The sequence below is a fragment of the Pelodiscus sinensis genome, chromosome 23 (assembly GCF_049634645.1).
Source record: "Pelodiscus sinensis isolate JC-2024 chromosome 23, ASM4963464v1, whole genome shotgun sequence".
Lineage (NCBI taxonomy): Eukaryota > Metazoa > Chordata > Testudines > Trionychidae > Pelodiscus > Pelodiscus sinensis.
In genome coordinates, this window is record NC_134733.1 from 12168752 (window position 1) to 12195912 (window position 27161).

The 27161-nt window shown below is 44.6% G+C and overlaps 1 protein-coding gene across 1 annotated transcript in view; it reads right to left on the reverse strand.

Moving 5' to 3' along the window:
* The window catches only part of PEX14 (peroxisomal biogenesis factor 14), a 116962-nt gene that overhangs the window by 13798 nt on the left and 76003 nt on the right, over window positions 1–27161 (reverse strand). Inside the window, exons 4-5 of the mRNA XM_006127059.3 lie at window positions 11264–11386; window positions 2842–2927 (exon numbers count right to left, since the gene is read on the reverse strand). Of these exons, the coding sequence (XP_006127121.1) occupies window positions 2842–2927; window positions 11264–11386 (209 nt within the window). The remainder of the gene's footprint in view (window positions 1–2841; window positions 2928–11263; window positions 11387–27161) is intronic.

Genomic DNA, 27161 nt, shown 5'->3' on the forward strand with positions numbered 1-27161 from the left:
ACGCGCTATTTTGAAATAGCAAAATGCTATTTCGAAATGCATTTTGTGTGTAGATGCATTATTTCAAAATAACTTATTTTGAATTAATATTTCGAAATGAGATATTTCGAAATAACGCTGTAGTGTAGACATACCCTCAGACACAGCATGAATGGGGAAAGAGGGAAAAAGGAGAGAGGGGGGAGTAACCAGGGTGCATAAACAGTCTCAATTACAAGGAACAGTTTGCCTAATGGCTCCTTCGTAGTCTGATTTTTTTCCAGAGAGACATACTCAAAAGAATGATTCTCACACAGGCATGAGGGGTCTAGGACAGCAATATCCGCTTCTTGAATTCGGTGCTGTTGGTTGTAGAGAGATCTAGCTGGTCTCTACATTTAGCTCTGACACACACATCCAGCCACCAGGAATGGATTTAGAAAGGAACTTTAGATGCTGTAGCCCAGGGCCTCAAAAAAGATCTCTGGGCCACCAAATGAGCTAACCTTTTATGAGGCCTCTTTAGCGCCCAGGATGCAGTCACTAATGCCCCTGTGCATTATCTGGCCCTGTCTGGCTGGGGTGGGGGGGAAGAGGCCAGGAAGGGAAGCAGCTCTGTGCACAGCTGTCTTCCCTGCAGGGCTGCAGCCGAGTCACCACAAGTGCTGGGGGAGTTCCATCCTTTACACTGCCATTACCTACATGCTCTTCCCCTGCAGCTCCCATTGGCTAGGATTCCTGGCCAATGGGAGCTGCCGGTGGTAGTGGCCACAGTACCTGCAGGTGAGCACAGGGCAGGCCAGCCCATGCTGAGCCACCTGCTCCCCCCAGCCAAAGGGAGCTGTTCCAGGTAAGTGACTGGGACCCCAACCCCTTACCTAAGCCCTGAGACCCCTCCCACCTGCCAACTTCCTCCCAGACTCAGCACCCCAACATCCTGCCTGTCCCTGAGATTCCTTGCATTGTAGGCCCTTGACTCCACACCCCAACCCTGACCACTAGCCCTGAGCCAGCTCCAGCACCCCAACTCCCATGCAGACCCTGCACCCACAACCTAACCTCCTGTCCTGACTCCCCTCCTGCACACAAAATCCTTTGGCCCCCACTGTGGAGCCCCTTCCTGCACCCCAAATGCCTCATCTCCAGCCCCACCAGAGACTGCACTCCCAGTCAGAACCTGCACTGACCTTCCTGCCTCAACCTGCAGCCCCCTCCCGCATTCTGAACCCCTCAATTTGGCCCCACCCTGGGTCCAAGGGGACCCCACAATATCTAACAAACCCAAGGCTCCCAAAAGAGTTAATCTAACTCTGCCAGTCACTCCACTTTCTTCCTTCCACTATTCTGAGGAGCAAGCTGCTTTTGATGACTCCCAAAGAAAACAAAGTGCAGTGAACAGAAGGTTCTGTTCTGAACCTCCTGGAACACTCATACCAATGGCTTGGCAGGGTGCTTTTATTTTTCAGATAAAGGCCACTAGCGCAAGTGCAAAAATCGCATCATCTGCCAAAGAAACGTATGCACCAGTTACACTTGGGGAGCTGACCCAAGGCATCCTTGGCTCCCATAAGCGAACAGGGGCCTCTGCTGGATAACCAAGGTGTCTTGTATGGGCTGGATGGAGCGGAGATCTGCACACAAAGAAAATGGCAGTGGGATGCAGTCTATTGTCACCATCACTGAGACTGTCAGATATTGTCAATAAAATAATGGACTTTTTTGTAGTAGCTGACACTTTACAACAGCAATAAGGCCCACCAGGCAGGCCAGTCTGTTATGAATCCAGTAAGGACCAGTAGCTCCTTCCGCAGTGTCACTCTGGGCATTTATCAACCCCCACCTATCTTTACAGTACGAATGGACCAGGCAGACAAACATCATTGCTCAGCATGAAACAGTCAGAAGCAAGGGCGCAATGGGAACAGCCATGTAAGGAGCTACCTTGTGCAATCCTGGAACATGCTCCCCATACTGACCTTCCCCAGGCCATCGTAATTAATGAAAAGGAAAAATAAAAATGATCGAGGGTGTTTTTAAAAGCATTTAGCTTTAAACACGGGCTTTGCCAAACACACCAATCTGACCAATTTAATAAAAAACAACCACCACCCTCTCACAAGCCAACTGTTACTTTCCATCTCATTCCCATGCCCCAGACACACCCGCTTTGCAAGTGGAACGTAATATACCAAGTGAGTGGCTGCTGAACTCCATTGGTACCGGAGCCACTTGGCTTTTGACCCCATGCCTTGCTACTCAACCCGTGAGTTGGGTTCTCTCCCAACAACCTCTGCAATGTGAGCTGGGGACCAGGTCTTTAGTGACAGAGAAAGAGAGTGTGTCCAGCCAGATAAATGCACAGGGGGTATGTAGGTCTACACACTTGCTATACACATCTACTGGGAAGTAGACAGAACTGGAGTTTAAAATCTTCCCTTCGGCCTACTGACCAGCCAAAGGAGAGCTGTCTCTAGTTCATGGAGGCAATGTAATCTAGTGGTTAGAGCAACAGACTGCACTCAGGACACCTGGGTTCATTCCCTGCTACTGTCACCGGCCTGCTAGTTCAGCTGGGGCAAGTCACTTCATCTCCCTTTGCTAGTTTCCCCAACGACCTCATTTGTCATGCACTTTGAGATTTACCAATGCAAAGCAGTAGATAAGAGCTATTATTATTAAAGACCTCTGCTCGCCACTTGCTGCATGTCCATATAGCACTGCACATACACCCAAATGAAGACTGATAAAAGCAGTGGCTCCAAGGACTTCATTGCAACCAAGAGCCAGCATGGGACATGGGCAATTCCAAGGCTGCAATGGAGCACCAAGGCACCTTAAGGTAGTAGGGAGAGCACTACTTACTTTGTAGAGCTGTTGGAAGCCAAAGGCAATCCCTGCCATAATGATCGCCAACGCACCATAGTCTCGCCATCTGGATCCGGGGGGACCTAATGGCCAAAAGCAAGAAAGAAGCATGGTCAGAACTCACATGCATCAAGGCTTTTCGGGATCTGTGTGCATCTCACCCAAACACCCAATTCAGGCACAGTCAGGCAGGGTGATGCCAACTCTTATTTCCTAACCCTTTAACAGAGAGAGTGAGGAGGGGATCAGAATCATACCAGCAATTAAGAGTCACATTGGTCCTGTTCAGCCTACAGTCTTCTTGGAGAAGACTCTCAAATCTCTGCTGCATTGACCCTGGCAAGCCTTTTCATTTAGTATTAGCTTAGTCTAATCATGCTTTCACAGATCACTCTTTCAGAAACCTGGGAAGGAGAAGAAATCTCAGGAAGTAAAGGAGGGACAGAAAGGAGAAACGTTCTCTGGAAGTGAAGTAATACTCCGGGGGGGGGGGGGGGGACGACGGCAAGTGAGTTTACAAGAGGAAGGAAGAGCGAAGTGTTCTGTGACAGCCTTTATGTATGGTTTCCTTAAAATACAGGAACAAATGGGGATTCCACGGCTTTCTTGGCTGAATTAAGAGCAGGGCAAAGGCAAATGAAAAGCAGCAGAGCCGGAATATGCACTAAGACAACTAGAGAGAGTGGAAAGAGGGGTGTGAGATATTTAACACACAGTTTTGCATAGGTGCATAAAGATTCAACGAAGCAAAGATTCAGTCTGCTCCTCTGTTACAAATAGAATCCGCCAGATTCACCCTTTTACCTCCTTTTGCAGCACTCATAACACTCCTGCTAAGATTCCTATACTGTTCCCCGTTTCCATTAATAATGAGGCTGTAGACTAGAGTGATCTTTCCTAAAATTTGGTGGCAGGATGTGGGCAGACACCAAAGAAGCAAAGGCTGGCAGGAAGCCACTAACCAGACACATTACCTACGAGGGATATAAAATCCTGTTTAAATTACATTATGTTTAATTGGTGAACTAATTAAGCGGGATTCCAAGGGAGAGTGGATGCTGTGGGCCCAGCCCAGCCAGAGCCGCCCCCAACTCCATGGGACTGCTGGCCCCTCGCCCCACAGGGCTACTGGCAGAGGCTGGTCCCAGATGCCAGTTAACCAGTTACCGGTGATCTCCACCCGGCAAGGATAACTGGCTACTTGTTCACATCCCTATAACCTACTAGTGTTTCAGAGACATAGTGTCTCCTCCAAATTGTCAACTGGGACTTCCAGGAGAGAGAGGCTTAATTGGTGGAGATAACTTTAAACATACCTCTCGTCTATCTGGTTCACTCATTGTCCATGGAGATTTCCTGCTGCTTACTCCTTCATTGCAAGAATTCTTCTGAAACCCCAGCCCCTCAGGCGCTACAGATAGAAAATGTGCCCTTAATGGAGGCATCATGGGAACCTCCTACCTTTAAGGGCATGGTTCCCAGTGTACCTACCAAATGGAAATCTGAATGCATCCGAACAAAGCCTGTGTCACCAGAAGGAGCAAAGGTCTCAAGTTACAGTGGGACAGGTCTAGGTTGGATATTAGGGAAAACTATTTCAGTAGGAGGGTGGTGAAGCACTGGAATGGGTTACCTAGGGAGCATAGAATCATAGAGCTGTAAGAGACCTCAGGAGGTCACCAAGTCCAGTCTCCTGCCCCAGGCAGGACCAATCCCAACTAAACCAACTCAGCCAGGGCTTTGTCAAGACAAGACTTAAACACATCTAGGGATGGAGATTCCATTGAATGCCTCCTCAAGGGTCCTGTATTAGCTTCCTCCTTTATCTGGAGAACTCCCTCACCAAACTCCCTGTTAACAGCTGCTGTTCGCAAGCTCCATCCCTAGAGGTTTTTAAGTCTTGGCTTGACAAAGCCCTGGCTGGGTTGATTTAGTTGGGATTGGTCCTGCCTTGGGCAGGGGGCTGGACTTAATGACCTCCTGAGGTCTCTTCCAGCTCTATGATTCTATGAACTTGTAGAACGAACAGTAGTAGTCTGAAGAGCTAAATGAGTGGAGGACCAACAATCTCTGTGAGCGCAGCATCTGCTGCTTTAGAGCTTGTGAAAATCTCTTATTTATCCATTTTCATATTTCTTAAGAGCTCTGCTCAAGATGCAACACCCAGTTCTGAATGGAATAACCTTCCTAATCCAATGTTTCATCCCAGCCAAGCTTAGAGTCAAACAAGAGGGAATCTACTGTCACACTTGGGGGTCAGTGGCTCAGCTGGGATTTGAACTCTGGATCTGCTTAGAATTCCAGTTCTCTGTGCTGAACCCCACCCTAAAAACATCTTTCCCTGACAAAGGAACTCATTCGACGGTGAACTCCCAACCATTAATTAATCTCAGAGGTGCAATGGGTCCCAACTGTGCCCAGCCCTCCTCTAGTTGTCCCCACCTACCACATATCTTCTATGACCTCCTTTGGAATTAAGAGACACCTGTAGATCCCTGTCAGCTTTGCCCTTTCACCTCTCTCATCTTTCCCTCTGTTCATGTAATGCTTGTGCTAAGAACATTTTATTGCCCCCTGGTTTTCATTATTAATGAAAAGGGACCAGAATGATCTTTCCTAAAGTTCAGAGAGTCTATAAAGACAAGAAGCCGAAATGCCATTTTACTCGTTTTAGAGATGTGTGAAACAATTCTGTCTTATAGAAAAAAAGAGAGAGGGAGGGAGGGAGGGAAAGATAGATAAAGAAACTAAGCTGGAGAGGGATAGAGGGAAGACTCTGCATCCACCATGCAATATTACAAAGAGGGGACAGTCACAAGGGATCAGAATTATGATTAAGATCCCCTCTCAGTCTCCCTACTGATTGTTATCTAAGCAAAGGACTGACACTTGGGACTCCAGAGTTCTCCTACAGTGACTTCCTTCTACATTCTTGGGCACTTGCCAATTACCTTACCTTGTGCCTCAGTTTTCCCCAGCTGTAAAATGGGAACTGTAAGACTTATACTGTGAGTGTCAATGACTTAATGCAAAGTAGGTGAAAAGCACTAAATCCTTGAACCCTATTAGTCACTGCATGAAAGGCATGTTGCTCTCTCTTACAGATGGAGAAACTGAGGCACATATGTTCACATGACCTATTGAGGTAGCTCATTTGCTACAGGCAGATTCATCTATTGGATGGTGATAGTTTGATGGATATTTGCCCAAGGTCACATAGAAAGAATGTATAAAATCTGCATGAATGGAGTCATGGAGAGGGTTGCAGACAATGCCCGTGTGATAAGCAAGCAGCTTTGCACACCAAGCTCAGAAACTCCCCTGAGTTTGCTTGTAATTAAGGGGGCTAGAAATGTAAAAATATATAAACCCAATTAATCATTTAAATATTTAAAGTCAGATTTTTTCCTCACTCCCGTATTAGTGTATTTCATAATACCAGAAGCAGACAGCCTTTTTTTTTCCTTTTTTTTTTTTTGCTGGGGGTTCATTTCAGACCATGTTTGAACGAGTCAGATTGAGTGATGCTTCCAGCAACTAATCGCATGTCAAATAAAAGATATTTTATGTAATAAATTACCGCTACAAGTAATTCAAATGTCATTTATCAGTTTTATTATCAGTCAGGCAAAGTCTTGTTTCTCTATATTAATCAAAATCAAGCTTTTTTTTTAAAGCAGTTTTGACACCTCTTGGCAAAAGTACAGGAAAGGAGAGAAGGAATTGCCCCCATGGAGATGGGGTGAAATGGTATTAGAAGCATCAAGTTCAAAGACAATGACTGGAAACGTGGAGTTTAATTCCCTTTTCTGCCCCTCAAAAGTTACAGTTGCTGCTCTAAAACCAAACCAGGGACAGATTCTACACTGGCAAGAATCTAAGTTATTTTAGAAGATTTACAGGTTTGTTTTTTTAAAGTACTTGTATGGCTAATAACTATTGTCAATGAAAGATCAAAATTTACTGCCTCCTCTCCCATCACAATCTATGCATCAGATGATATTTAAATACTATATTTGTCTCTTGTAATTTTCTCCTTCGGAATAGTCAAAGTTGCCAAGAGCACTGGAGTCTAAGCACAGAGGAATCTGGTGGGTCTCATAGGATTTAAATTCAGCTCTCGGATTGACCTGCCCTCTGGGAATTTTTGAGCACTACCTACAGAGGTGCTTAGACATTTCGGTGGGGTGAACGGGAGGCATATAAGAACCCAGAATAGATAAAGAGCAGAAATGGGTTCTTTACTATACAGTGCAGCGCCAGAAGAATCTACCAACAATTAAGTGGCTGGGTAAATTATCATGGAAACAACTGCTCTGGGGCAGAGTTGGGGCTTTGAAGAAATATCCATCAAGCTATCACCATCCAACAGATAAAACTGCAAGTAGCAAATGAGCTACCTTAAAAGTTCATTGGGCCAAGTCTGCAGGGACACTCTGTCCTGCAGCTGAGAGTAACTCATCAGCCATAAGGCAATTCATAGATTATTACTTGTACATTTCCAACAGCGAGCAAAGCACTGTATCGGCAGATAATGGCGACAGGCCTATATCTAACCAGACAACACCCAGCAAGTGGAATGGGAAAAGCAATCACGGGATCATAAAATCATAGAATACTAGAACTGTAAAAGACCTTGAGAGATCCAGTCCAGTTCCCCTGTCCTCACGGCAGGACCAAGCACCATCTAGATCAGGGGTGGGCAATAATTTTTGACCGGGGGCCACTTCAGAAATTTTTGAAGTGGCCCCAGGTCGCCCTGGAAAGGGCAGGGCCTCAGGTGGAAGGGGTGGGGCCAGGACACTTCCATGCTTCCCCACCCACAGACCCTGACTAATCTGGGGGTGGGGGAGCATGCAAAGTCTTTGCCCCACCACCAGACAGAACCATCAGCTGTTCTGAATAGCTGGGGGTTCCCTCTAGGTATCCATGCCCCTGGCAGTGGGAGGAGACTTTGCATGCTCCCCTCTGTTGCCCCCAGGGCAATCAGGGCCTGGGGAGGGAGAGCACATGAAGTCTCTTGCTCCTGCCCCCGCCCTGCAAGAAAGTGCCATGATTTGAGCAGCTGGCGGTTGACTTTAAGTGCCGAGCTCTTTGCAGGGTGGGAGGAGACTTCATGCGCTCCCCCACGCCCTCAGGCCAATCAGGGAGCTCCTGACTGGCCTCGGGATGGGGGGGAGCGGCAGGGTCTCTGTGGGCCAGATCAACTTGCTTGGCGGGTCGACTCCAGCCCGCAGAGGCCATTTTACCCACCCTGATCTAGATCATCCCTGATATCTATCCAACTAGCTCCTAAATATCTCCAGTGATGGAGATTCCACAACCTCCCTGGGCAATTTATTTCAGTGTTTAACCATCCTGACAGGAGTCCGCAGCTGATCCTGGGCTCCATGGGGCGCTGCTGCTATGAAATGCAGCGAGGAGCCTGACACCAGGCTACCTGCGGCATTTCAAAGCGGCAATGCTGCATGGAGCCTGGGGTCGACAGGGGAGTCCCCTCGCCGACCCCAGGCTTCAGGCGGTGTTTTTGCCTTTGAAGTGTAGCAACAGCCCTAGAGCTGTTGCTACACTTCAAAGGCGGAGGCACCCTAACGACTAATTGAATATTCGATTAGTCAATTACTCGCAATTTAACATCCCTACTTGAATGATGGTGATTGAGGTTTAATTAGAGGAGGATGAAGAGGTAGATGGCAATTCTGGGCATCCCCCAGCTACCCTCTCCCCTCCCGACAGGTTGCACCCAGTCCCGCTCACCAGGAGGCTGCAAGCGGCACAAGCATGGGCCAGAGGACTCTAGAGGAGTACGGGGTGGCCGTGCAGCCAGCAGCTGGAGAGAAACAGCAGTTTCCCCTTCAAAGCACTGCTTCTCTCCAGCATCTGGCTGTGTGACTGCCCTCTCTGGAGTCCTCTGGCCAGCACTTGAACTGCTCGCCACCACCTGTGCCTCTTGCCTGCTCCCCCGACCTGCAGGTGAGCTTTTGTTTGTATGTGGGGATATCTGTAACTCAAATGTTTGTAACTCAGGGTATGTCTACACTACCCCCCTAGTTCGAACTAGGGGGGTAATGTATACATACCAAACTTGCTAATGAAGCCCGGGATTTGAATTTCCCGGGCTTCGTTAGCATAAAGCCGGCTAGTGCGAACCCCGTGCCGCGCGGCTACACGCGGCACGGACTAGATAGTTCGGATTAGGCTTCTAATCCGAACTATCTGTACGCCTCGTGGAACCCCCTGGGAGTAACTGTAGTTACAATGACTTATAAACTAGCCACTCCCACCTAATTCAGGTCAGCGCGTGGTTTGTGGAACTGTAGTCGAATTCCACTGCTGTGTTTACCCAATGTTGTAGCTCGCAGGGTACCTAAATAAAAGTTCCAAATTCAGTGCAAACGCTTTCTGCCGTATTCGGCAATATAATCACCACTGAGCACTTACATGGTGCTCTTTAGTCTAAGATCTGTACCCACTTCACAAAGGAGGGTAAGGAACATTAACTTAATTTCACTGAAAGGGTTCCTGAAGCACAGAGGTTAAGTGACTTGCCCAAGATCACAGAGCTATCAGTAAGAGAGCTAGACATAGAAGACAAGTCACTTGACTCCCATTGATGGGGCCTGTCTGCTGGACCACAGAAAGGTCATGAGTAGATGGGTGCATTACCTGCAACACCAGAGTGCATCAACACCATCGTGATAACATAGTGTTTTAGAAGCTACATTCTGGTAGGAACAATAACAAGGTCAGTCCTTGGTACTTGGCAGGTGAGTGAAGGAAGAACTGTTTTTCAAACTGCCAGCCACACATGTGAGCTGAACAGTTACTCTTGATGGATTTTTAATGGTGTCGCGTTTTGGTTTTTATTGTATGGAGCTCAGATACATTTGCATTTTAAAACAAACCTAGCAAAAAGTATACGTAAATCTTAAACCTGCACAGATTCCACTGGGACTTTAAAAACAGAGCATGAGTGTATTTTTATATACATGTATACATACATAAACAGTACTGGTGTGTGATTTGATAACACTAGGAAAATATTTCTGACAATAAATAAGCACCATTGTTATTTATTATAATTTGTAATGCCACAGTACCTAGATGCCCAGTCAGAGTTGAGAACCTGTTCTCAGTGGTGCACACTCACACAGGAAGATAAATCCATGCCCTTAAGAACTTACAGTCTAGTTGGCTGAAATTCTTTATTCACCTGTCTTATGCAACCACTCAAGGGATCAATTATAAAAATCAGTCACTTATGAGAGGTAAGTCTTCCAATTAACGTGGAGCAGAATTATACTCAGTACCTTTGTGGATAATTTGTGATAGATTCCTAAAAGCAGGACTTAACCTGGTGAAGGAGAACTCTTGTACAGATTCCAATGTAAAATTTAAACTAAATAACTTGCCACTTTTATAGCACCTTCCATCCAAAAACCTTTTTCTACTATTCAAATATCAATTATTTAAATCTCATAATTTCCCTATGAAGTAGGGAAGTATTAGCCCCAATTTTTTTGGGGGCGGATTGAGGCCTACAAAGATTAAGGGACTTGTCCAGGGCTATACAGTGAGTCAGTAGCAGAGTTGGGAACAGAGCCCACATCTCTCTACACCATTAGCATAAACCCGTGGTCCCCAATCCAGTGTCCGCGGGCGCCATGGTGCCCGCCAGGTCCTTTACGTGCACCCGCGGAGCAATCTTGGCTGGCCCCGCCCCTGGGCGTGCGGCAGATGCCAGCCCCGGGCGAATGGCCGGCCCTGGCCCCCGGTGTGCCGTGTGTGCCGGTGCCGACCCTGACCCCCGCCCCCGGATGCGCTGTGCGTGCCCTTGCCGGCCCTGGCGCTGGCCTTGGCCCCGCCCCCGGGGGCGCCGCGCGTGCCCTTGCCGGCCCTGGCCTTGGCCCCGGCCGCGCGGAACCTGGGCAGCCGGTGCTGACCTCGGGCGTGCGGCGCATGCTTGGCCCCGCCCCCAGTCACGTGGCCTGTGAGCGTCCCTGCCCCCGTACGCGCAGCGCGTGAGCGGCCCCGCCCCCAGGCACCAGGCAGCCACAAAACGTTGGGGACCACTGGCATAAACGATAACAGACGATTATTTACCACATTAGCTTGTGAAATAATATGGCTTGTACCTTAGCTGCCTTGTGTGACACTGTCTTCAGACTGTGTTTGCTGTGTATTTATGTCACTTGCATCAACAATTAAAAAGTGTTTTAAAGTAAGACCGGGGTGCAATTCTGACAATAAGTGGGATATTTGCTGAAAACAACCATAGCAGATTCCACTATTTTCTGGGATTCAGCACTGCAAGCTAGTATCAGTTACAGAGCACAGAGGTAAGAAAGCAGATAGGGTATAGGACAGCAAAATCACTGCATGAAACGATAGGACCAGGTGCTTTCAAGAGGCTACTTACTGTACGGCAAGAGGTGAGGGGGCTGTGTTGGCACCAGCTGTGTGGAAGGACCCAGGGACTGTGGCTCATCTGTGGTAGTGCCCGACTGCTGGAAAGCCAGGTCAATTTCTTCATCCGTCAGTCCTGGGGGAGAAGAGGAAATGAGATCAGTTTAGCTTCTTTACTCACTTGATGCGCCTGTAATTAAATCTGCAAGCCTGGCAGAGCCCTTTCAAGCTGCAGAAGGATTTTGGTGGTGATTCGAGTAGCGTCACCTCCCCGATTTTGGATTCACTGAAATTACTCTTCCCCCCCGCCCCCCGCTGCAATTTAACCTTAAGCGACAGAATATTAGCCTCGATGCCGCTTCCAAATGTGGCTCATTCAATTTCCTTAATTTATCCTTGAGTTTATTGCTGCTTTGGAAGTAGCTTTCTATTGCAATTCTCCACTCTTCCCCCGAAAAAAAGATACCATCAACTGCAAATGTGGCTCATTTTAATCTGTAATGGTGTAAAAAAAAAAAGAGAGGGGAAAAAACGAACAATAATGCATGAAAACAGACAGGGAAACAAAAAACTAATTATTGGGTTAGACGACTAATTAGTCTAGATCGTTTCCGAAGATGGGAATAATTTGCTTTATTTTATGACAAATGCAGAAATAAAAAGAAAAAATCAGGACTGACTGTGATTAGTATGAATGGGACACAGAATGCAAGGAGGAAATAAAACTAACAAAACAGATGAAAACAAGGCCAAACTCAAACTTTCAGATGAGCACTGTCCCAGCATACTGCTGCCTGATTATATTGCCCTAGGCCAGCCTGGTTTTTATTCTGCACATCACTGTAGCCACCCTGCACACATGGTATGTTTTGGTAAAGTCTTTCCTAGCTCTGGAAAATGCCAAGGTGCCCATCTGTAAGCGGCCACAACATATGGAGAGAATTTGGCCTATAAGGGGAAAAAGGAACAGCAGCTGAAAGATTCATGATGACCAGCATCTGTGAAGGAAGCAAGCACAGCTGGATGACTTTCTCAACAAGAGAAAATGTGCGCTAGCAAAAGAATGCAATGTTAGGATGGAGACCACAATGAGGGCCTGGGAGAATGTGCACTGACTGTGGAATGACATAAACTGTGCACAAAAGCAGGTAAAAGGCCAGCTCCCTACCCTGAGGAGCTTACAGTCTAGCTCAGGTACACCACAGCATGGAGGAGCAGTGCTTATGCAAAGTGTTGCAATATTGGGAATGAGATGATCATAGTAACAGGGCTTGCCAAAAATAAATACATCAATCAATCAATCAATCAATCAATCAAGGGGGCTGGGATCTAAGGAAGCTGTTCCAAGCAGACAGGACAGCAAGGAAGATGGCATGAAGCTGGGAGTGGAGCAGAAAAGAGAAGAAGAACTTTCTCTTAAACATGAGATTAGCAGAGTACAGGCAGTCCCCGGGTTACATGGATCCGACTTACATCGGATCCCTACTTACAAACGGGGTGAGGCAACCCGGCACTAGCTGCTTCCCCCCAGCAGACCAGGGAGACGCGAAGCTAGCGCCCCCCTCCCCCCCAGCAGACCAGGGAGACGCGGGGCAGCTTTTCTCAGAAGACACCTCAGCTTGAGAATAAAGGACTGAGGGAAGCGAGGTGTGGGAGAATAAAACTGAGCTCTGGAGAAATGTTTGGCTAGAGTTTCCCCTACAATATGTACCAGTTCCGACTTACATACAAATTCAACTTAAGAACAAACCTACAGTCCCTATCTTGTATGTAACCCAGGGACTGCCTGTACTGCCACATGGCTATTCTTGGTACTATTGGCAGATAGAATGCTTGGAACTTTACCACCTAGACTCTCTAGAGCAGCGGTTCTCAATCTTTTCCAGTTGGGAACCTATTTTGACAATTCAGGAAGACTTGGTGACCCACAGCAATTCAAAAAATGTGTGAATGGCACCTTAAGAGCCACCTGGGGAGATACCTGACGACCCTTTTGAAATATAATGGCGACCCATATTTGGGTCCCGACCCATAGGTTGGGAAACCCTACTCTAGAGCATCCTGGTGAGGTGTGATATAGGAAATAGCCAGGATTCTTAGAGCATTACTCCTGCTTGGAAAAGTTAACCTAGGATCTAAAATCTGACCGCACATTGTGCATCCACATAAAACAGACTACTCCATAACACAAGCAACACAGCCAAAAGTAGGTGTTTGAGGCTGTCTTTGGACTGCTACTTACAAAGGCATAGTACCAACAATGCTTCTAATCATCAGAGGGCTTTATATTAGCTGATTTTCATAACACTCCTGTGAGTTAAGTTACATATTATCCCAGTTTTATAATGGGCAACACAGGTTAAGTGACTTCTCCAAGGTCACAAAGTGCTGTCAGTGTCAGAGATATGATTATAAATATGAAGTTCCTGGTCCCCCCCCCCCCCCACACACACACAGCTGGATGCACGTCTCATCAGAGCAATGACTCAGAAAGGGTATGTCTACACTACCCCGCTAGTTCGAACTAGCGGGGTAATGTAGGCATACCGCACTTGCAAATGAAGAGAGAGCATAAGCAGATGCAAGCATTGTAGATCACTAGCAACCATGGAATTTTATAAAACTGGAGCCAGACACGCAAGCCAATATTAGGGGCAGGCTGCAAATGTAGCTCTCTCTAAAAAGGGGCATTTAGTTCTATTTCCATGCAAAGGTAGCAGATATGATAACATTTAACTCTGAGGAACATAAAGCGAGTTATGAAGGATACTTTGTCCTTGAGATATTTAAGCATGAAAAGAACAGGAAATAATGTTCATTGTTTCCCACCCCCTCGATTCTGAGTCTGTTTGGGAAAAAGAAAGTTTTACAGATAAAATTTCTTGCATTATTCTGGTCATGCCCACTAGCAACACCACACTGCCACTATTTCTATTACAAAATGCTGTTTTAATAGGGAAGGAAAAGCTCATGTGAATGGTAATGAGATATGGAGCCTTTTATATCTAGGTTGCTGGTTTGAATCCAGCACAAGTCAGGAATGTGTGAAAGTCACTACTGTCCAATGGCTATTTTGTGGCCTCCACGAAGTACTCTCATTCATATGACTAGTTGACAAATGCCTGTGCCACAGAAAACACTACCAAATTGACCCCCTGTTAATAAGCAGAGGACAAGATTGTAACAAACACAAAGACTGAATGCTGTTAATCTGGCAAATTTCAAAAACATTAACAAAAAATTACAATATATTTGTAAAAGTCTTCTCTCAAGAGTAACTAATTTAGCCATCAAAATTCACTTGGGGCTGAACTTTTTCCTAGACACACTTATCCTAGCAGTGATTTCCCCAAACTTAGATATACCTAACTTTGTTTTTCAGGCTTGGGAATGCAAAAAATTATATCATTAATGTAGAAACATGGGAATTTCTATACCAGATTAGACCAGTGGTCCATCTAGCCCAGCGTCCTGTCTTGACTTATCAAGGTGGCTAGTCTGCTCTTTGTTAAACAAATTCAAATAATTTGACCTCCCTCCTCCTCTGTCCCATCTGCCTTGCCTAAACCAAAATGAAGCCAAGGGTCTTGGTACTACCCAGAGACTGTAAAGCCCAAAGTGCTGGTATAAGTGACCCCAGGTCACAGTGTACCACCCCAGAAGAATACTTGGCTCTTGGGTTCGTGCTGGTTCAGGGACAACAAACCTCAATTTGTGTTCTAGGGTTCATCAGCTTCCCCCATTCTCCTCCTCCCTCCCCCAAGTCCCACTAAGAATTTACAGCCCCTCATCATACTGCATCTAAAAAGCATTCAGAGTCTTGTTCATTTCTCTTATCTAATATGAATTTAGCAACCCAAATATAACACTCTCTCTCGGGTGCACAACAGTGCCACAAAATCTAAAGTCTTGTGCTTAATAGGATTGTCTTTGGGGACAACTGTGTCAATAGAATCACATCAGTATATAATAGAAGATTCCCCCTCCCAACCCTCGCCTCCCCCAGTTTGAAAAGCAAACATTTTAGATCTTCTGGAGTTGCAGCAAGATCAAGACCATGCAGAATCCAAAAGGTTAAAAGGAACAATAAAGGAAACTGCCAATTGTAAGTGAATTATATTTGGCTTTGAAAGCTGAGCCACAGCTATATTATAAAAGGCATCTCTTTGCGTTGTTTACCATCACCCTGACTAATGCAGCCCTTTTTTTTGTTTTAAATAATCTCATGCAAATTAGACACACACTTCCTTCCAGTTGATTGCTATCTGCAAGGAATAATCTAACCACAGAGGGTACTGAGCAAGGACTGAGCGGAGGAGAAGGATGTGATGAAACTATCTTCACAGCCCTAGAGAATGCAAACCTCCCCCCGCCTCCCATCTCCGGTCCATCTATCTAATTCCTCCTTAGAGCCACTGCTTTTGTAAGAATTAGTCATAATTTTCATAAAGACTTAAAATGTCCTCTTTAGGTTTCAGGGTGTTGATTTGCATTATCTGACACCAAGCAGTGCTTTGCATTCTGATGTTCTTGCCTTTCTTTCAGGAACTTCACTATTGTTGCCATTTCCAATTTTCAGGAAAACCACAGAGCCTCTGTAAATTGTCGTTAAACACAGAATCAAAATAAATTAGAGAATGAGGCCAGGAGGTAATAATCCCTTTTACCTCTGCACTTGGGGGGGATATCCTTTGCTTGGGACTTTTAAAATTATACTGTCTATGTATACAATTTAAAAAATTCATTACTGTAATACCCGAGGATTTCACATACACTGAAACTTTTAGGCTACGTCTACACTGCAGGCTTCTCATGCAAGAGTTCTTGCGCAAAAGGTCTTGCGCAAGACCACGTCCACACTGCCATGTGCTTTTGCACAAGAGATGTGCTTTTGCGCAAGAGCGTCCATGGCGGTGTGGATGCTCTCTTGTACAAGAAAGCTCTGATGACCATTTCATCCATAGGGGTTTCTTGCGCAAGAAACCCCTGTTGCCTGTCTACACAGCCTTCTTGTGCAAGAGCTCTTGCGCAAGAGGGCTTATTCCTCGTGGGGAGAGGAATAACTCTTGCGCAAGAAGCCCTCTTTTCTGATGCTTTACTGTAAATTTACTTGTGCAAGAACATGTGTGCAGTGTAGATGCTCTCCAATTTTTTGCGCAAGAACAGGTGTTCTTGCGCAAAAAGCCTGCAGTGTAGACGCAGTCTTATAGTCTGTAGACCTACATGGATCTAAAAAAATCCACATCCCTGAGCAAAGTAGTTATACCAACCCAATCCACCCCTTTCCCAGAGAGCTATGCCAACCAAAGAGCTTCTCTTACAGACATAGTTATGGTCTCTCAGGGAGGTGTATTTACTGCACTGATAGAAGAAGCTCTCCCATCAGCATAGTAGCATCTTCACCAAAATGCTGCCGCAGCTGTGCCACTGTATCCCTGTACCTGAAGACAAGTGCACCGTGAGTCTGTAGGAGAGCTGAGAACTGACCAGTTGCATTCCAGCCCTGTGCCTTAACCACAAGGCCATCACTTCCTGGATAAAATACTAAAATAGCATACAGTAGGGGAAACCCTGCATTAGCTGAGAGATGGACTAAATGTACTATTAAGTCTTTTTAGTCTCCAATACATACTCCTGTTAGGGCACTCTGTTCACTCCCCATTCTGTGTGGGTATTTTTCACTACATAATATTCCCCAGAGCTTCACCCAGGAACAGGATTTTCACCAGTTCTCGGAAGGTAAATTGGTTCTGAAGAGAAAACGTTACATTAAGAAAGGATGAAAAACTTTATCCCTCCTCCAGCAGAAAAAAAAAACGTTGAGTTAAACTCTTTTGTCGGTTTCTAAAGCTGGCATTACTCTAGCTTTTGTCTGATAGACCAGCCCCAGGGCTGTTGCTACACCTGCACTTTGACAGACAAGCAGGGGATTTTTTTCCCCCTCTTCCCTGGCTGTTTTTGGTAAAAAGTAAACAAGACAAATCTGGCTGACTTTGTTTAGGTGCAGTGAATCACCTGTCTGCTTGATGTCTATATCAAATCCCACAACTGAAACGAAGACCTATCAGCAGGTATCCTGAAATGACATTACTGCCCAGTCCCTGAAAACCATTGCATCATCTGTTCTCAAAAGAACATGGTCACAGTTTAAAAGAATCACCACACAAGCATCCGGGAATGTGATCCACAATAATGATTCCACCTGTTCAGAGTCAGTTCCATACCTGGCTCTTTTTAATCAAGATGCCAGTACTATTCTTCTTTCGACACTCAACCCTTTGAAAAATTCATAGAGTTTCATACATTTCACTGGGGTCAAAGATACAATCCCTTGATCCTTCTCCTTCCATATGTCCTTGGTAAGCAGGTCAATTTCAGCATAAGGTTTTACCCAAACCCAAAGTCGATAGAAACTTCCCTGTGATTTTTTTCTTCATCTAAAGGAAGGAGTTTATTTGGATGTGAACATTTCCCAGATCCACTTCTAACTCCAGCATTGTACAAGCACATGGGAACCTGACTGTCAACGTGAAAATGACCAGTCTAGTTTAATTGTCAAACAGAGAAAGGAAAAAAGTAAAGCAGGTTTTAAAGTAATTTAGAGTGCTTTGAATTGTTTCAGCTTTAATAATCTATGGCACTGTTACACACTATGAACTTCTCACACACACGTATCTATCTACATTCTGTGCAACTGTTTAATGTGCCAGAAGTCCCTTTAAGCAGCATTCTGACTTGACAACAGTGCCCTTCTCTGTTATCTTGCACTAAATTAAAGGAAAACCTGATTGACAGCACACAACTAAATATTCAGCTGAGCACCCAGGAAGTAGAGGGCTAAAAATGGCATTCCTTCCCTCCCCCCACACACACATTAAAAAAACCCTGGCAGCAGTTTCTCTTCCTGGGCTTTTGGAGTCTATAATAAAATGAAGTGTAATGAAGGACAGAAGGGCAGTGTCAGAGGGTGAGGACTTGGGAGAGGGTAGTTAAGTATCTCCCTCTCCTCAGCTGTGTTTACTCCATTTACAGGACCCTGAGTGATTGATATATGGACTGAAGGAGAATGGCCAGGAACTTGCTGCCTCCCCAAATGTCAAAGTGATGGGAGAAGACACCCCCAAATGCCTAAAATCCCCAAACGCTCTTTAAAGTGCTCAAAATTAAAAAGGCAAAAGGAGAGACTCAGCCAGGAAAAGAAGAAAAAAGTAAAAAAGAGGGGAAATTTTTATTTATTATTAACATTTTGTTGGAACAGTGGAGTGCAATAAGGACTCTCAGAGCCGTTAAAAGTCGTTGGGTGACCTGCAGACCCCTATTTCCCAGAGCCTTGTATAAAATTGAATTTTTTAAACATAAATTACACGTAATGACGACACTGTAAAAACTAACAGTAATGGAAAGCTGTGCTGTATTTCATTAGCCTGTATTATTCCGTGCCACCTGATCCAGCCAGGCCTTGTTTATGAGTTAGTGTGTTAGCAGATGCCGATGGAAGCATTTGCTTCGACCTTGCTCTTCTCATTGGGGCATGAAATTACGACGGCAGCACCTTGATATTACAGCCATAAATACAGTAAACTGCAAATTTAAGCCAACGGCTCCTATTGTCTCCGAACATAAAGCTGATCGGTATTTATTTAAAAGGAGAACGAAAAAAAATATTATATATCACCTTGTTTATGGGTCCGGTTTCTTCCCCCTCCCCCACTTAATCTGCTTTATTCACTTGGTTAAATACTAAACAAACTAAATCCTGCCTATTTTCTACTGATTAAATATTCTCATGAAATGAGCATTGTTTTCAGGAAAACTCAATCAAAGTATTTCCATCCTGAACAAGAAGGGGCTGCTGAGTGAGTGTCTCTTTAAATGAAAAACCAAGAACAAGTGCTGCAACTTTTCTTCTTTGTTTCTAAATGTGAGAAGTTCAACATATACAGTGAAAAAGTTGCTACTAGTCACTTAGTGGAGGGTTGGTATACTGTGTATGTTTTCCTTCAATTATCTCTATTTTAAAATTTGCTCCTTGTTAATGCTATTTCAAAAGGTGGCAGCAAAAGAACAAAAATAGAAAAATAAATAAAATAAATTTAGAAAATTAAAAAAGGCACACACAGAAACTAGATGTCTCCCCTTAGGAAGCAGGAAAAGCTTGGAATATTGCCTCCCATGGGCATTTTGGGTAAAAACCCGTGCACTAAGATCCCCACAACATATATTAAATTAGGAGAGAAAAAAATCAACACAAAGGCAAAAGGACACTGGGTTATTGCAAAGCATATCGCTGCATAAATCACAGCATTATAAGGTAGTGGAAAATGTATTTCATTGGTGGTTTAAAGGAGAGGAGACACAGTTTTGCCTGTCATAAGAGAGTCAGGTCTTTCTCTTCTAATACAGCGAGTTCTCTATTTGTATGAAGTATGTTATCTCTGTCCTGCTCACGAAAAAAAAAGGAAGGATAGTCGAAGCAAAAGCTTCCAGTAGTAAGTTGTACATTTCAGGGACTCAAATTAGATTAAATGCTAGAAATAGAGTATAGGGAACAATTATGGAAGCGGAAGAAGTGGTTTGAATACATGATGTAATATAGGAGGTCTTCTTTACTTCAAAATTCTGTGAGGCTGCCAGATGCAGTATCAAGGCCTCAGAAGGATTTTGACTCATCACCTTTAAATCAACAGACTGCTCACTTTGGTAGTCATAGATTTTGCTCAAGATCAGTCAAAACTAGGGTCATCCAACCCGGATACAGAGTTTAAAAAGAAGCCCAGTTTATACTTAAACTTATTCATTAGAAAAATGGAGACAGAAGCCTAGCAGCAGAGTGGAGGCTATCCTGTTTATTGCGTTGAGTGTAACATGTATGATTAACTGCCCTGTGTGCGGGTGGCGTATGTGTGCACCTGTTGCAAGGCGCGTTGCAAGGAGCTCCTGACTCTCAGAGACCGAGTTTGGGCTCTGGAGGCCAGGGTGGCTGAACTGGAGGAGCTAAGGGAGGTAGAGAGATCTGTTGATGAGACCTTTCGGGACACTGTAGTACTGTCCCACCTCCGGTCTGAGAGCCCCAGTGCTCTTAAGGAGGATGAAAGTCTCAAGGGAACAGAGCATTCAATGGGAGCAGAGGGAAACCATCCCGTAGTTGGGACCCTCCTTCCAGAGGATGTTGCGGTATCCTCTCGCACTGAGGATACCTCTGAGGGGGAGGGAATGCCAGTTGTTAGGAAGAGGTAGGTGTTAGTGGCAGGTGTTAGTAGTGAGTGATTTGATCTTTAGAAAGATAGATAGTTGGGTTTGTGATGACCGGGAGAACCGTATGGTCACTTGCCTGCCTGGTGTGAAGGTTGCGGATCTCTCGAGGCATCTAAATTAATGGAGATTGCCTATCTCCTAGAACTGGAAGGGACCTTGAAGGTCATCAAATCCAGTCCCCTGCCTTCACAGCAGGACCAAGTACCATCCCTGACAATTTTTGCCCCAAATCACTAAATGGCCTCCGCAAGGATTGAACTCACAACCCGGGGTTTAGCAGGTCAATGCTCAAACCACTGAGCTATCCCTCCCCCAGATAGACTTATGTATAGTGCTGGGGAGGAGCCAGTGGTCGTGGAACATGTAAGTACCAATGACGTAGGGAAGGGTAGGAGAGATGTCCTGGAGGCCAAATTTAGGCTGCTAGGAAAGAGACTGAAATCCAGGATCTCTATGATGGCATTCTCTGAAATGCTTTCAGTTTCATGCGCAGGGCCAGGTAGGCAGGCAGAGCTTCAGAGTCTCAATGCGTGGATGAGACGATGGTACAGGGAAGAGGGGTTTGGATTTATTAGGAACTGGGAACACTTTTAGGAGAGGGGGAGCCTATACAGGAAGGATGGGCTCCACCTAAACCAGGGTGGAACCAGACTGCTGGCACTAAACATTAATAAGGCCGTAGAGCAGTTTTTAAACTAAGAGATGGGGGAAAGCCGATTGGTGCAGAGATGCATGTAAATCGGAGAGAGACTTCTCTTATAGGAGAATCCATAGATAGAGATTCTCTAAGCTGTAGTCAGATAGAGAGGAGGGGAGAGGGCAACCCATGGGCCAGAGCAGACAAACAGCTGCATATAAAGGAATCCAATGCATCAGGGAAGGGCAGACAAATAAGCAGTGGCAAATTTTTAAAGTGCTTCTACACAAATGCTAGGAGTCTGACTAATAAGATGGGTGAACTAGAGTACTTCGTATTAAAGGAGGAGATTGACATAATAGGCATCACTGAAACCTGGTGGTATGAGGAAAATCTGTGGGACACAATCATACCGGAATATAAAATATATCGACAGGATAGAGCAGGCCGGGTGGGTGGCAGAGCGGCACTGTATGTGAAAGATAATGTAGAATCAAATGAAATAAAAATATTAAATGAATCAACATGTTCAATAGAATCGCTATGGATAGTAATTCCATGCTCCAATAATAAGAAATTAGCAGTAGGGATATATTACCGATCACCTGACCAGGACAGCGATACTAACATTGAAATGCTGAGGGAAATTAGAGAGGCTACCAAAATAAAGAACTCTATAATAATGGGGGATTTTAATTATCCTCATATTGACTGGATACATGTCACCTCAGCAAGAGAAGCAGAGATAAAATTTCTCAATGGCTTAAATGACTGCTTCTTGGAGCAGCTGGTGCAGGAACCCACAAGGGGAGAGGCAATTCTCGATTTAGTCCTGAGTGGAGCGCAGGATCAGGTCCAGGAGATAACCGTTGCAGGACCACTTGGGAATAGTGACCATAATATAATAACATTTAACATTCCTGTGATGGGAAGAACAGCTCAGCAGTCCAGCACCCTGGCATTTAATTTCAAAAAGGGGAATTACACAAAAATGAGGAGGTTAATTAAACAGAAATTAAAAGACACAGTGACTAGAGCCAAATCCCTGAAAGCTTCATGGAAACTTTTTAAAGACACCATAACAGAGGCCCAACTTAAATGTATATCCCAAATTTAAAAACATAGCAAGAGACCTAAAAAAGAGTCACCACGTAAAAGAAGCAGGGAGGGACAAAAAGGTATCTTTTAAGAAGTAGAAGTCCAATCCGAGTGAGATAAATAGAAAGGAACATAAACACTGTCAAATCAAGTGTAAAAATGTAATAAGAAAAGCAAAAAAAGATTTTGAGGAACAGCTAGCCAAAAACTCAAAAAGAAATAACAAAATGTTTTTTAAATACATTAGAAGCAGGAAGCCTGCTAAAAAACCTGTGGGTCCCCTAGACAATCAAGCTATAAAAGGAGCAATCAAGGACGATAAAGCCATTGCGGAGAAACTAAATGATTTCTTTGCTTCAGTCTTCATGGCTGAGGATGTTGGGGAGATTCCCAAATCTGCACCGTCCTTTGTGGGTGATGAATCTGAGGAATTGTCCCGGATTGAAGTGTCATTAGAGGAGGTTTTGGAACAAATAGAAAAACTTAATGTTAACAAATCTCCGGGACCGGATGGCATTCATCCAAGGGTTCTAAAAGAACTCAAATGGGAAATTGCTGAACTATTATCTGTGGTTTGTAACCTATCCTTTAAATCAGCTTCCGTACCTAATGACTGGAAGGTAGCCAACGTGACACCAGTATTTAAAAAGGGCTCTAGAGGCGATCCGGGCAATTACAGACCGGTAAGTCTAACTTCAGTACCGGGCAAATTAGTCGAAACAATAGTAAAGAATAAAATTGTGAAGAATGTAGAAGAACATAATTTGTTGGACAAAAGTCAACATGGTTTCTGTAAAGGGAAATCCTGTCTTACTAACCTATTACAGCTCTTTGAAGGGGTTAACAAACATGCGGACAAGGGGGATCCAGTACATATAGTATACTTAGATTTTCAGAAAGCCTTTGACAAGGTCCCTTACCAAAGGCTCTTGTGTAAATTACATGGCCATGGGATAAGAGGGAAGGTCCTTTCATGGATTGAGAACTGGTTAAAAGACAGAAAACAAAGGGTAGGAATAAATGGTACATTTTCAGAATGGAGAGGGGTAACTAGTAGTGTCCCCCAAGGGTCAGTCCTGGGACCAATCCTTTTCAACTTATTCATAAATGATCTGGAGAAAGGGGTAAGCAGTGAAGTGGTAAAGTTTGTGGATGATACCAAACTGTTTAGGATAGTCAAGACAGAAGCAGACTGTGAGGGACTCCAAGAAGATCTCACCAAACTGAGTGACTGGGCAACAAAATGGCAAATGAAATTTAATGTGGATAAGTGTAAAGTAATGCACATCAGGAAAAATAACCCCGACTATACGTACAGTATGATGGGGGCTAATTTGGCTATGACAAATCAGAAAAGAGATCTTGGAGTTATCGTGTACAGTTCTCTGAAAACTTTCACACAGTGTGCAGCGGCGGTCAAAAATGCAAATAGGATGCTAGGAATTATTAAAAAAGGGATAGAAAATAAGACACAGAATATCTTACTGCCCCTGTATAAAACTATAGTATGCCCACATCTGGAATACTGTGTACAGATGTGGTCTCCTCACCTCAAAAAAGATATTTTGGCCTTGGAAAGGGTTCAGAAAAGGGCAACTAAAATGATTACTGGTTTTAAACAGGTTCCATATGAGGAGAGGTTAAAACGACTGGGACTTTTCAGTTTAGAAAAGAGGAGACTGAGGGGGGATATGATAGAGGTCTATAAAATCATGAGTGGTGTGGAGAGGGCTGATAAAGAAAAGTTATTTATTAGTTCCCATAATAGAAGAACTAGAGGACACCAAATGAAATTAATGGGTAGCAGGTTTAAATCTAATAAAAGAAAGTTCTTCTTCACACAGCGTGTAGTCAACCTGTGGAACTCCTTGCCAGAGGAGGCTGTGAAGGCTAGGACTATAACAGAGTTTAAAGAGAAGCTAGATAATTTCATGGAGGTTAGGTCCATAAAAGGCTATTAGCCAGGGGATAAAATGGTGTCCTTGGCCTCTGTTTGTCAGAGGCTGGAGAGGGATGGCAGGAGACAAATCGCTTGATCAATGTCTTTGGTCCACCCTTTCTGGGGCACCTGGTGCTGGCCACTGTCGGCAGACAGGATACTGGGCTAGATGGACCTTTGGTCTGACCCAGTACAGCCGTTCTTATGTTCTTATGTAAGTGTCAGTATCTGAACCAAATGAAGTAGGATCAGAAGTTCTCATAGTCTTAGCTCCAGAGCACACAAAGTTTTGTTCCTAAGTATGGTTGAATTCTAAGGTAAAAATAGACAAGGCCCTATCTATCTCTTAGCCCTGGTCTACACTAGGGCTATGTCTAGACTGCAGGCTTCTTTCGAAAGAGAAATCCGCTTTTTCGAAAGAGAGCACCCAGCGAGTCTGGATGCTCTCTTTCGAAGACGGCCTATTTACATTGAAGAACGCCTTCTTTCGAAAGAGGAACTTTCGAAAGAAGGCGTTCTTCCTCGTAAATTGAGGTTTACCGCCATCGAAAGAAAAGCCGCGTTCTTTCGAAATAATTTCGAAAGAACGCGGCTTGAGTCTGGACGCAGGGGAAGTTTTTTCGGGAAAAGGCTACTTTTCCCGAAAAAACCCCTGAGTCTGGACACGGCCTAGGGGAGTTATTTCAAAATAACCCTCCTTATTGTGCTACAATAAGCGGAGCATCCACGCTACCAAGCCTGTTATTTCAAAATAACGGGCTGGTTATTTCAAAATCTGTACTCCTGCTTTCTTCGAGGAATAAGCTTATTTCAAAATAATTATTTCAGGAGCTATTATTTCTAATTTAGTAATTTTGAAATAATTTCCTAGTGTAGACATGCCTTTAGTGAGCTCCTTACAAGAAGGCACTTGTCTATTAAACGTATTAAGTCTTTCTTGGTAGAGGTAAAACTAGAAAACAAGACAGAAATAAGCTACCCCCGCTACGTAGCCTATATTGAGACTCTTTTAGACACAGAGAGGGAGAATTTCCAAACCTCCTCTTCCATAGTTATTTTTAGGTCTCTTGCCTACAGCCTTTCATTTCTATTATCAGAAATTTGATAACAGAATGACTCTGTGGGGCAAGCAAATGGAGAAGAAGTTTCTGCCCACTACAGTTAGGTTTCATCCAGCATGGAGGGGACAATTATATTTGGCTAAGCTGGAAGCTAAAGTCACAGCAAAGGGATGCGAGGCTGCACAGGCACCCTTTGTTGTGTAACTGACTCACAGAGAAGGTGGCCTGAGCACAGAGTCCCAAGAGCACAGAAATGATTTAAAATGCATCTCCACGTTGAGCTTAGGGGAATCCATGGCAGGAAGCCAGTTCTGAAGTAGAGTAATTTACCAAGAATGGAAGATGATCAACTCTAGATCTTCTCAGAAATATTTGCTTGAGGGCCAGCATGTAAATCCTTCTCTGAAGCCCAAATGATAGAGGAGGTTAGATGCTAAATCTAATAAGCCTAAAGCTTTCATATTATAAACATTTGCTACCATTACTACTATACCTCCTTGGAAACGGGGGTCTCTCATTCAGAGAAATGGACACCTGGTGTACCTACCAGCTAATTTCTGTCCCAAAACATCAGATTGCATACTGTGGTCTGTGAGTCCTTGCTCATAGGTCAAATGGTGCTGGCTCCTGCTCCTCCTCATTACTTTATTTGTATTACAAGAGTGTCTAGAAGCCCCAACAGAGATCAGGGTTCCATTGTGCTAGGTGCTGTCCATACACATAGCAAGGGGCTAGTCTCTGCCCCAAAGAACTCACAATCTAAATAGGATAGAGCAGCGATGGGCAAACCAGGCCTCCTCCATCTCAGCGGGCAGCAAGTTTGTTGTAACCTAAGACGGTCTCCTGGGATAGGATAGTTTTGCTAGCTGTGCTTCCATGCACTTTGACTGAATGCAAAAGGAGGACATGGCTTTCATATGCCTGTGCTTTACATGCATGTTACTTCAGTAATACTGGTAGGAAAAAAAAGTATGCAGATAGAAATCAATAGACTCTGGCAACTCTTCGCATGGGCTACGATAAACAAAATGTCTCATGGGCCACACACAAAACCCTAATGGGCCACCTGCGGCTCATGGGCTGCAGGTTGCCCACCACCGAGACAAAGAGGAGGGAGGTGACTTGGCTTAGGCCACAATCCAAGTCAATGGCAGAGCTGGGCACGGAACGCTCATCACAGGACTGTTTCCCTTCCTACTGTACAATTATGCTCTTTTTTCCAAGCTGACACTACATCAAAAGGGTCTAGGTATCTGTAAGAGTTGCTGGAATAAGGAGCAGAGGTCAGCCAACCTACTTCTATTATGGTACATGACTAAAATAATAGAAAGAGGAAGAAGTAACAGGAGGTGCTGTTCAGAATCTTACACAACAGTAAGACCAGAGCCACCACCAGAAGATGCCAGCAGGAGAAGAGCAGGAAACCAGAAAGCATGTGAAGGGGAGCCAGTAGGCAGATTTTCAAGGGAGCAGGTATCTGAGCAGCATACAAAGGAAGCTGGAACAAAAGGGTAGGGTAGCTAGAGACTAGGCAGCATGCTCAGGAAGCTGAGAACACATGCAGGAAAGAAGGAAACCAGACAGCAAAGAGGTATCTACTTGGAGAGGGCGGTGGAGAGAGGGGACTCCATCCATTTGTTGTATCCACCCACTTTTTCTTACATTTTACTTCAATTTGTAAATTTTTTGGTACACGGAATCGTGTTCTGTGTCTGGACAGCACTGAACACAAATAGGACCCTGATCCCTCCATGGTGCTCTTTGATGCTATCACAATACAACAATGCATGGAAGAGGAAGATTACATTAAGAATAGATAAAGACACAGTGTGATCAGTTCTTTGTTTGTTTGTTTTTTTTTAAGGACAAAAAGGTAATTTCATTAAACACAATTAAATTACAGCAATATTTTCCTAGCCCT